Genomic DNA, 12,268 nt, shown 5'->3' with positions numbered 1-12,268 from the left:
TATGTACTTCTAATTTTGTTGATTCACTATGTTCATTTTTATTCTTATATCTTCATTTTAAGATGTCCAAACATAATCTAAGCGTATAAATAAAGCATTACTTTTGAAAACAAATTAATTGTTGAGTTTCTAGTAAGAGATGAGTCCTCTTCAATTCTGGACAAATTCTACATAAGAGTTTTTAAATGTTGTGAAACTGAAGTTATTAGACTAAGGTTTTGCTTAAATTGATGCAATGAGATGATATGAAGTGATATGAGATGAAATAGAATAAGATTACATTGTTTGAGTTAATTAAAATCAGATCCAGTATAATAAAATTTTATTATTCTATTTTATTTCATTTAATCACTTTTCATTAGCATTGTTTCCCTTAGATATGAGGAATAAAAAATTACATCACTTTCTACTAGTATTGATCACTTTCTACGAGTATTGTTCCCTTTAATATGAGCAGAATGAAAATTTTCATCACTTTCCATCAGTATTGTTTCTCTTTTATATAAGCAGAATCAAAAACTTACTTTGTTTTTATCGCTAATTATTCAAATAATAAAGTAATAAAATTTCTATTTCACTCTATTCTATTTTTGCTAAATTTCAATAACTCTATTTATCTTAAGATATTAAAATATAATCTAAAATAATATAATAAAATTGTATATCTAACGAACTAGAAATTTTTGTCTTAAAAAATCTAGCATCATACTAACAAAATATTATTAAAATTTATATATGCAGATGGGTGGCTGACCAATTAAATAAAAAAATATTAAAACATAATAATTTTTAGTTTTATGCTATCTTTACAAGTACTCTGGCGGTGAGCAAGTTGTCCATTTACATATGGATAGTACTGCTTATAAAAAAATAAGAATGGATAAAACCATATATAAAACCATTCCAAAATATCCGGATCCATGTCCAGATCCGCTTGGAGTTTCGCTTCACTTCTCTAGGGTTTCTCAAACGCATTATAGAATCTCTCCACTCTCAGATTTCCTCTATTGAATAAAGAAGCATCGGAGAACTAATTCCGTCGCCGGAAACCGAACGCCGTTGCGGGAAACAAAAAACCTGAACCGAAAAAAATGTCAAGCAAGAAGAAACACAAACGAAAACACAGCGACAGCGATGAAGACGACGACGTTTTCTACTACCGCTACTGCGCTTCGTCCTCAACCCCCAACACCACCACCGGCACCACATCCAGTAATCAAACCCAATCAAAACCGAACAACAAAGGATCATCAATAGGAGGAACAGGTGAACCCTTAGCACCATCAAAATCGACGCTATACGTTTCTAATCTAGATTACTCCCTAACAAACTCCGATCTCCATACGCTCTTCTCTACTTTCGGCCGCATCGCGCGTGTAACCGTTCTCAAAGACCGTCACACGCGCCTAAGTCGCGGTGTCGCGTTTGTCCAATTGGTTTCTCGTAATGACGCCCAACACGCCGTGGCGGAGATGAATAAGAAGATTCTCAATGGAAGGACTCTGACTGCTTCTATTGCTGCTGATAGTGGATGTGCTCCGGAGTTTATTCGGAAGCGCGTGTACAATACTGAGACTGCTTTGTGTTATGAGTGTGGGGGGCATGGTCATTTGTCGTATGAGTGTCCTGAGAATCAGTTGGGGCCAAGGCCGCGGCCTCAGCCTAAGAAGCCGCGACGGGGATTTAGTGGGCTGAGGGATAGGGATGGGGAGGAGGAAGGTGATGAGGAGGAGGAGGAGGGTGGTCAGATAGATGCGGAGCAGTTTAACGATAATTGGGCTTCTGTTGTGGATGATGAAGCGGGTGAAAGGTTGCTGGGGAGAAACAGAAATGATGATGAGGGTTTGGACAACAACAAGACGAAGAAGAAAGGGAAGAAAGCTGGGTATTTCAGTGATGAGAGTGATCATGATGATGATGATTGATCATGACTATGTAGCATTGACACTTCAGATTGAAGGTGTGTGTTTGGTATTCCGCATTACCGCATTATTCAACTAGTCATGTGTGTCGTGTCTATATATGTGCCAGTGTTTCATAGATCTAAATGGCAATTTTTTGTTTTTATCAAGATATGGTGTAATTGATGAAATTGTTTATATGTTGTTGGCTTGGTTGGATGTGTTTATGGTTTTGATCACAAGCACATGTTAGTTATTAGTTATTGTGGTAGTAATTAGTGATAGTGGCGGTGAATTGGTGATGAGCATTTTTGTGTATTCCATATTTTCATAGTTGATGAATGATGACAGACGAGTCTCTTATTTATTGGCTTAATTTAGCATTCGGTTTACCTGTAAAACAGAAAGGAAAATCCTGTTCGTTATGTTTTTTATTTTGGTTCAGTTAAAACATGTAATGTAATCAAATTGTAACACCCTGGTTTACTTTATGCACATCTTGTTATCATATAAGTAAGGTTTTTAATTACAATTGTGGTGGTTATGTTATGATATTTGATATGTAGAATACTGTAGTCAGATATAGCTGGATTTGATGTGGTTGTTGAGATCTTGAAAAGCATAGGTTGTAGACTTGTAGTCACAATTACTGTCGCCGTTCTTGTGGAAAGCAGTTTAAAACCATGGGTAACAGTTCTTCTGATTACCTTTACTCTTTGATGTCTACTGAGCATTTTTATGCAGATTGATGAGTATTTCTCAAGTTTCTCTTAGAATGCTTAAATTGCTTCTCCCAGAGAAAATGTGGTATCCTTTTCATGCATAATCACTTGGCTGAGCTGGAGAATAATACCAATTTGTGCCTCACCCTCGACACTAGGCTTTAAATTATAGGTTTAATTATTCTGTAACTTTTTGAACCATGGGCTAATCTTGAATGTCATTGTAATGATATGTAGAAAAAGAAATTGGTTATTGTTATGCTATTTCCTTTCTTTCTGAATTATGGCTTTGAATCGGATTAAGTATAGTTATATTATATGGAGTTTGGAATCAATTTTTACTGTTGTACTGTTGGTTTTAAGCATTGTTGGTTTTGGATATATGTATAACTCTGAAACCATATTCAGTTGACAGTTATATATAACCGATAGATACCATATTCATGATTGTCTATATACTTTTGTATGCTCATATTTTTTACTAATTGAATCATTGTCTTATGGCACAAGTTAATGAAAATAGTAGAGTTCATATCCTCTATGAATAGGATTAACATGAAGCTTGATTACATAGTACGATAATTGTACTCAGATATAAAGATATCGGGAGTTTTGTGAAATTCAGGATATCGGTTTCTTGAATTTTGTTGAAGTTTGAGCAGATTCAAATAGGATTAATATGGGTGTTCTTGAAGAGGAAGTAGGTAAAAGTTTGGAATTTTTTTTCAAAATAATAATTATTTTTATTTTTTTTCAAAATAACTAATTATTTAAAAAAATTATCAAAATAACCAGGTTTGGTAGAGGATGCGTCAGATGAACTGGGGCACCCCCAATGCATAAAGAGGAGGCGTCAATAGCATTGGCGCATGCATTGCGCTCCTCACGAGGAGGCTCCACTAGCATTGGCGCATGCATTGCGCTCCTCATGAGGAGGCGCCAATACTAGTGGCGCCTGCATTGGGCCTCATGAGGAGGCGTCAATGCTAGTGGCGCCTAGGTGCATTTGGTTGTGTGGGCGCTAATTCATCTGGCTGCATGTGATGGTCATGTGGGTGTCAATCCCTCAAGCGCCCACATGTTTTGTCCGTCTCTGTAAATACCACGCATTGGATGCAATATTTTTCACTCAAACTCATCTCTTAATACAATTCAACCACCATCAATTTCAATTTTCCCTGTTTCAACAATGTCTGCATACATTCAAAAACAAAGTGCTGATGTAATATTTTCTTCCATTGCGGCTCCGGTACAGATTCGAATTTGGAACACAAATATGTTTGAACGTCTTAATCAGACGTTGTACAGTTGGTTAGAGGGAGAAATTGGAGAGGGTGAACGGATTAGAAGAATACAATGGCTTGTGTCCACGTTCAACCAACACGGAGAATTACGCGAATTGGTGGATATTAAGACAGACCAAGACGCTCGTAGGATGATGCATTACATGTTCAAAATTGTTTTGCTGGTTGTAATTGCATAGTTCTTGTATTTGTTATAATTATATGTGTTACTGTTTATGCAATGGTACTTTCGTGACAGACGTCTAATATGAAATAAATTTAATTTTTCATATATTGCAATAGAGGTACATGTAAATTTATCTGGTTGTGCTCATTCTAACACTAGGACAGTTATTACGATTGTGACCTATTTGACGGCATGAACTACATAGTCTAACCATTTTGTTCGCCGTATCCATTTCGGTTCGAATTCCGATGTTGTTTGGGCGACCCTTTTTCTTCCTTCGCATAACTTCGTTGTGCCAGACGATGTCCCCTTGATATTCTGACCAATAATCCTCTTTTGCCACTACGAAAAAACTAATTTTATAAACATTTGAAAGACTGACGATTTTGTAAACTTCAGATAACAAGTATGATGGATCCCTTCGAACCTTTGAGCATGCCGCAAGGACATGGGAGCGGGGGTACGAAAGGCTTGGAACTTTCTACAATCGCACTAACCTCTATCTAGTTCGACTCTGTACTGTCCCATCAGCATGCCCTCATTGTGATCCATGGACTCGACAACACTAAACCAACCTTTACTTCGGTCAAAGACCGTAACCACATGTGTGTTTGCTTTGGCAGCTTCATGTCTGATGAATTTCATCGAAGCATCACTAAACAACTGTCCAGATTGCAACACTGAACTCCATTTTAAGCGTCTGGTTTCAAACAACGCCCTTAGCCTGAAATATGTAGCATGCACCAAAGCGATTATTGGTAGGTTACGGATGCCTTTGAAGATAGAGTTCATTGATTCCACAAGATTTGTTGTCATGTGGCCCCAACGTTGACCGTTGTCGTATGCCCTAGTCCACTTCTCCAAAGGAATACCATGGATCCACCGTACTGCATCTTCGTTTGACAATCTTATTTCCTTGCGGTAGTGTTTGATAGAAGGTTCTGATAATGCGTAACCTGCATTGACAACCTTCTTCCGCAACGTCTTATCTTTGATTTCCCGCATGAAATTCTGAGCAATATGTCTATTACATAACACATGCGTCGAAGGAGGATTTTGCCAGCCGTTGTCAATGTTATTATATGCACTAATGATTGAAGGGTGTCTGTCGGAGATCAAACATAAGTTAGGCTGAGGTGCAACGTGCAATCAGAGATTTCTTAGGAAAAAACATCATCCCTCAGCAGTCTCCCCTTCAACTAGGGCAAAGACGATTGAAAAAATATTGATGTTCCCATCTTGTGCCACTACCATCAGTAACGTTCCTTTGTATTTTCCGTACAACCATGTACCATCAGTTTGTATAATTGGTTTACAGAAAGAAAAACCTATGATACCTGGTTGATACACCCAGAATAGACGGTGAAATATTTTATTTCCAACAGCACACGTACCATCTGGTGTATAGGCGGACAATTTGTTTCCAGCTTGACAATTGTCCCGGGAGCATATTGTTTTAGAGCCAACAAGTATTTTGGAAGTTGTTTGTAAGACTCCTCCCAATTGCCAAACACTTTTTCAATAGATTTTGTCCTAGCTATCCATGCCTTCCTATATGATGGAGTGTACTCGTACTCTGCCCTAATATGCGAGATTATTGTACTCACCTTTAATGATGGATTGTCGCTAATAACAGATAATATTTCATCACATATTAGCTGAGAGCTTAATTTACGATGATCCTGGATTGGGTTTGTCAGCATGCATGTGTGATCTGGACCCATTGATCCAATCTCCCAAGACTCTCTCCTCTTCCGATACGAAGCTGACAACATAAAAAGGCAGTGCTCATTCGGACAATAAACTTTATACCTCGATGCGTCAGTTCTGTCAACTCTGAAATCAGCTGATAATTGCATGTGGAATTTCTTAATGGCTCTTACACATTCCTCTTTTGTGCGAAATGTGTCTCCTTGTTTCAAAGATCCTTGCATCTTCACGTAAGGATTGTACCATACATCTGCTAAAGGTTCATCTGAACCCAAATTTAACCTTGTCATCTGTTGGGGTGGGCAGTATACATAACTTGTTGGTATTGGCTCCTCTTCCTCTTCAGCGTTCACCATCGAATCAACCATGATCTCAGATTCTTCTTCTTTGTCATCTGGAACATTCACCTCAGCTTGTTCGTCATCAGTCTCACAAAACACTTGTGACTGATCAATGTACAGAGACACCTGTTGTTGATGTGTGTCATACGGTGAACTGACTTGGGGTATTTTGCTTTTTATCGCAATGTCGCGGATAGCAAGAGTCGCCACCGACTTTTCTTTTATCCAATAAGGAAAGGTGGAAAAGAACAGGAAAGACCTCAATAGATTTTGGGTTCGGGAGGTACATTATACAAAGGGAAGGTGTTAGCACCCTTTGTATCCATGGTTATCCATGGGCTCTTAATTGCTGGATCACTTATATTTTTGTCTGAAAAGTGTTGGTGAATTGTTTAGAAAATGTTTTGAAAAAGAGAATTTAACTTTGTAATGATTCTCGTATGAATGTATACAAAGTGGTTATCTCGTTTAGTTTTGAAAGCGGTTTAGAAAAATATAACTTGGCAATGATTCTAGTATGAATGTATACCAAGTGGTGATTTTCTAGGATTTGTAAAGTGTGAGGGGTGGAAAATGTTTTAGGTTATGATCCAGTAATTGAGAGTTATACCTTCCTAAGGTCGTTATGGGCATTTCCTATCCTTATGAGGGTAAAACTGTCCTTACTATTGAGAAGTAAGTAATTTTAGCCTTTGGATGTAAAAGGGTCATCGTAGGGTCTTCGATTGGTCATTGAAGGCAACAGTTGTAAGGATACCTTAGCACTCGAAGGGACGATCATCATTTAACCGTAGGCTACACCGAAGGGTCATCGAGGGACAAAATCGTATTTTCGAAGGCAACATCCGAGGGACCATGATTTATTTTATGATGATTTAACCGAAGGGTCTTTGCTAAGTGTATCCCCACATTCGCGGGACATGACCGTTATACCGTAATATCGTAAGGCAAAAGAGAGGTCCAAGATCACATATTTAAAGGCCATATTTTAAAGTCAATTAGGTGATTAGGATGAATCTCCACATTAAAATTAATACATTAAAATTAATACATTAAAATTAATACATTAAAATTAATTAGGTAATTTAGGGTGAAACTCCACAAGGGTATCCCACAAATAAAGTGGAATACATAGCCGGCCGTTTCTTCGGGAATATGTAAACCCTTACAAAATTCAGCAAACGGGTTAAAATACCGAGATAAAGAGCAATTGAAAATTGCACCACAAAATGAACACAACAGTCATAAAAATCAGGCCAAATAATGCAGAACTGTAATAAATCTTGGTTAGATAAACATAAGGCAGAACATAAAAGAAACAAAACGGCCACTGTCTCGTTCGCCCCTGCTTCGCCTAGCGAAGGCTTAGCGAGTGCTCGCTTCAGGCTCGCTTAGCGATGTGCTAGCGAGCGGCCACGGGTTTTGAATTTCAGAGCAGTACAATCTCAACCTGCTGCATGCCTTATGGCATTCAATTACAGAAATAGCATGGTCAAATATTCAGGGTATTCAGGCATACTTAAATTCGTACATGAAATCATATTACATATCCGCAAGTTTAATCATGATGCCTTATATGTGTAAAGATTATCGATTAGAAGTATAAAACATTAGTGATAGGCAAACCTGTTTGTAACTGAGCTTGGTAATGCTGAATTGGCAAGTCACTTTTGGTATCGGGTGGATTTGGACGGCGGCAACGGCGGTGCGGCTGAGCGGCCGTCAGGGTTTCTTCACTCCGACTTCTCTGAGCTAGGGTTTCTATGCCAGGGTTTCCGTCCTTTTTCGTCTCTCTTCTTCCTCCTCCTTTCTGACTGAAGTCGGGGTATTTATAATACTCCTTTGATGACCTAATGGGCTCAGAGTAAAGCCCAGAATTTTCTGTTGTCTGTCAGCTTCGCTAGGCGAGCGCGTAGCGAACGTTCGCTTCGCTAGGCGAGCGTGTAGCGAACGTTCGCTAGGCGAGCGTGTAGCGAACGCCTAGCGAGCAGGCCAGTTTGGGCCATTTTCTGGATTGGGCCATTCGTGAGCTAGGCCTTTGTTCCTTTAAGATCAGTGTTATAAAAATGAGTCGGAGTGCCCTGAAAAATGTCTTGAAACATTAATGGGCAAATTTTGGGGTATGACAATGTGGTAATATATACAACTCTATATCGTTGTAACCAGATTGTTCGTGACTGACAAACATATGCTGAATATCATCATCATCTCGAATCTTCTTCTGATAAAATTTAACCTGGTTTTCTACAAACCAAACCGGATTTTTATAGATGATTTGGCCCACATTACTGCATTGCAATTTCTTTTCTATTCTTTGTTTCAGATGTGAAAAATTTGATCGTCGATTTATTGTAAACCGAGTTACCTCTGTGTTTCGAAAACAAAAACCGAACAACTGATGATCAAATATTTCACCTTCGACATGGGCACTGATCATGTAATGTTGTGTGGAAGACATTTTGTTGAAATATTAAATATGTAGATATCTTTAAGGGAATTGAATGCATTGCTAAGTTGTTCATCCACACAACATAAATAATGTTTCATTGCTAACTTGGTCGTTGCATTGATAACTTGGTCATTGTTTGTACAAACTTGACCATGCATGTAGTAGAAAGAATCAACCATGCAGAGAAAAGAGTGACAAGAACACGCATGCGCCTGAGCCCTGAGATTCCCACCTAGGCGCCAATTCCCTAGGCGCCATAAAGTAACTGGGGCGCCAAAAAGATGGGTGCCTCTTCACAAAAATTGGTCTTATGCGCCACTAGGAAAGGCACCCCTTCCCATTGCCCTACACTAAGGCGCCAAGAGGAAGGGAGCCTCTTCCTTGCATGTGAAGAATCACATGTAGGCGCCAAGAGGAATGGTGCATCTTCCCTTACATGTTGATTCTTCACATGCGCCTAGAAGAGATTCCTCACATGCTATCTCTCACATGCTTTCTGAAGTTTGTCATTCCTTTGTCTTCTCTTGCCATTCCATGCAACCAATCACATTCATCTTAGGTTGCAAACCTACTCACTCATTTATCTATAAATAGCCTCTCATATCAACAATATCAAATCATCTTCATCAATACTCAATTATATTCTTCTACCACACTTGTTTCCTCTACCGCACTCAAGCTTTGCAAAATCAAATCATGTCTTTGTTGACTATGGGCGATGAACATAGAGGCACGCTTGAGAATATATCGGCATTTGTATGTCATCTCTCTCTTTTTACTTTTTATATTTTTAGTCTTATACCTTTGTTATCTATGTTTTTCTTACTTCTTATAGTGTTATGCTTGTTGATTATGTATTTCTTCTTCTAATTGCATTTTCTTACTTTTTTATTATTAGGATCCGAAGCGGTTTAGATGTCGTGTACATGAATATGTACCCCACGATCCTTTAATAGAACCATATATTAGAGGATGTGGATTTGGAAATCTACTCAACATTGTTTCGTACTCGGTGGACTACAAGTTCATTCTAACTTTGTTGGAGAGGTGGAGACCCGAGACCCACACATTTCACCTTCCGATTGGTGAGTGTACCGTCACACTTGAGGACGTGTACATGTTGTTGGGTCTCCGTATAGATGGAAAGGCAGTGAATGATCGAGTTAACCAAGACAACAATATCTGCAATGAATTATTGGGTGCCCATTTGCTAGACGACGAAACTGAGGGAGACACATCCGGTCAAGCAAGGGGGCAAGGTATAAGTTTAAAATACCTTAAACAATATTATGCCAGTATAGTAATTCCCGACGATTCAACCGAGTATGAGAAAATAATAAAAGCTTGGTGTTATATTATGATTTTATTTGATAATTTTTTGTTTCCAGAAAGTACAGGTAATTTTGTAAATATAATGTATTTACCTTTATTACGCAACATTAATAAGGTAAACACTTATAGTTAGGGTTCAGCTGTATTGGCCCATCTATATAGTGCAATGTATAGAACTACAAAAAAGAATACCTATATTTTTTTTCATGTGCGTATTTGCTTCAAGCTTGGGGTTGGTCAAGAATGTCGTCGCTCGCCCCGATAAATGAGCGGCCATTCGTGTTCCCGTTTGCAACCAAGTAAGTCTAACACTTTACCATTCACCATTTAGTTAATTATATTTTATATTATAATTAATAGTAAATAATATTTTTCACTTCTTTTTTATCTTAGGTGGTCAGTAAGGGGAATGAACTACAACAGGTGTCTGAAACACGCTATTGTAGTCTATCGAAATCTATTGGACCACATTGGACATGACGATGTAATAATCCTACCCAACTATATTTTAATTTAAAAATACTTCTCAAATTATTTTCCATCTAATCGTTTCGTATTGTTTTACAGTTTGTCTAGAGGCCATATCTGGGTCTGGATCATGATGTGAACCATGACGATGCTGCAGTTTGGACAACGAAGACACCGGTTATCCGATTCACTATGGTGGAAATGCACCAGAGTGACCGGGTCAAACTGCAGTTCTGAATGCTACAACAGATTCCAGAATCTCCCACGTGTTTGGGGAATTGACATCAAAAAAGGGTTGATGCACAATGGGATTATTCTGATTGGAGAGACTTTGCTAAAGACATGTGTCGTCCATAGAGGAATCAAAGACAACACATCTTGAACGAACCAGATATCCATGGTGCAAGACCGACTCAACAAAATATATGGCATGGTTTAGATCGGTAACAACTCAACAATTTGTATCTGAGCCGCGATATTTGATGGATCCACGCCAACATGCTTCGTCATCGTATGCCCCACAACAATTCACCACCCAACACCAATGTGAACCCACCCAAACCCAACAACCAACCATACAACATCAACCAACCACATACACACAACAACCAAACACCCAACATCGCAACCCGTTCATGCCAACCACCCAACAACCAACCATCCAAAGTCGCAAGCCATTCATACCTCTCACTCAAACAAAAAACCAAGAATCAAACCCCGCAACCACAACTGTCTATAGCCCAGATGATTCATATGGGTCACTTTATCGTAGCCCCCCATCAATAACACCCAACCATTGTTTAACTATAGTCGCCCCAGAAACTATTGCTTTGTTTCCAAAACGACTCAATGACCCAATTTGGGCAACTATATCATCCCCAATTCACTCAACCACAACGCCCTAACTACGATGACATGGGCACCGAACTCCATTACGGAAGCGCCGTTGGCCAGAGCCCCTCCGGATATTGGGAGCAAATGATGACACATCTATCAAATACCGCTGGAACTTCCGTTGGACCTTCCAACCAACCATCGCTCGATCAGGTCAGCACACAAAGACCCCAAACACCTCAAGAAAATCGTGCAAGACCTAGGAGATAAACTAACGCACCGGGATGTCGAACAGGGGGACGTTATAATCGGACGGGTCATTAGTTTATTGTCAGTCCAATGTAACCAATTATTACATCATCAATGAATTTGTTTTCATTACTATTTCTTTTTTATTAAATAATAAAAATTAAATATTAATAATTAAAAAAAAATAGCAGGGGGTGTATGCGGCAGATGAATTGGCGCATACACCAATCAAACATACATAGGCGCCACTAACATTGGCGCCTCCTCATGAGGCCCAATGTAGGCGCCACTAGCATTGGCGCCTCCTCACGAGGAGTCTAATGCATGCGTCAATGCTATTGGCGCCTCCTCTTCATGCATTGGGGGTAAGTCAATTCATCTGCCGCATCCTCTATCAAACCTGATTATTTTGGTAATATTTTTGAATAATTGGTTATTTTGGAATTATTTTTGAAAATAATGGTTATTTTGAAAAAAAATTCTAAAAGTTCGTTTTAATATATTTGTAATATTTTAATACAAATAAATAAAAAGTAAAATTAATTATAAAAACAATGATATATTTTATTAGTTCATAAATGTCTATTGATTGCTTACTCATTCCATCCTAAAATAAGAATAGTTTAAGGTTTTTATAAATTGTCATAAATGTATAGGAGAATAATGACTTGAAAGAAGTTTTAATTATTTAATGGCATTCTGAAAGAAATTGATATTGAAAAAGTAAAATGATGTTTATTTTGAGATAAATTTTGTTTGGTAAAATAATTTTGAAATGAAGTACCTCTCTAA

The 12,268-nt window shown here is 38.3% G+C and overlaps 1 protein-coding gene across 1 annotated transcript; it reads left to right on the top strand.

Annotated features, from left to right (window-relative positions):
• Window positions 1-1,091: 1,091 nt before the first annotated feature.
• On the top strand, window positions 1,092-1,925 carry LOC127137461 (U11/U12 small nuclear ribonucleoprotein 31 kDa protein). Its single transcript, XM_051063919.1, has one exon. It carries the CDS (start codon window positions 1,092-1,094, stop codon window positions 1,923-1,925), a length of 834 nt encoding a protein of 277 aa, XP_050919876.1.
• Window positions 1,926-12,268: the final 10,343 nt, after the last annotated feature.

The sequence above is a fragment of the Lathyrus oleraceus genome, chromosome 4 (assembly GCF_024323335.1).
Source record: "Lathyrus oleraceus cultivar Zhongwan6 chromosome 4, CAAS_Psat_ZW6_1.0, whole genome shotgun sequence".
Lineage (NCBI taxonomy): Eukaryota > Viridiplantae > Streptophyta > Magnoliopsida > Fabales > Fabaceae > Lathyrus > Lathyrus oleraceus.
Note: the sequence above shows the minus strand (reverse complement) of the source record. Positions and strands in the feature narration are given on the sequence as shown.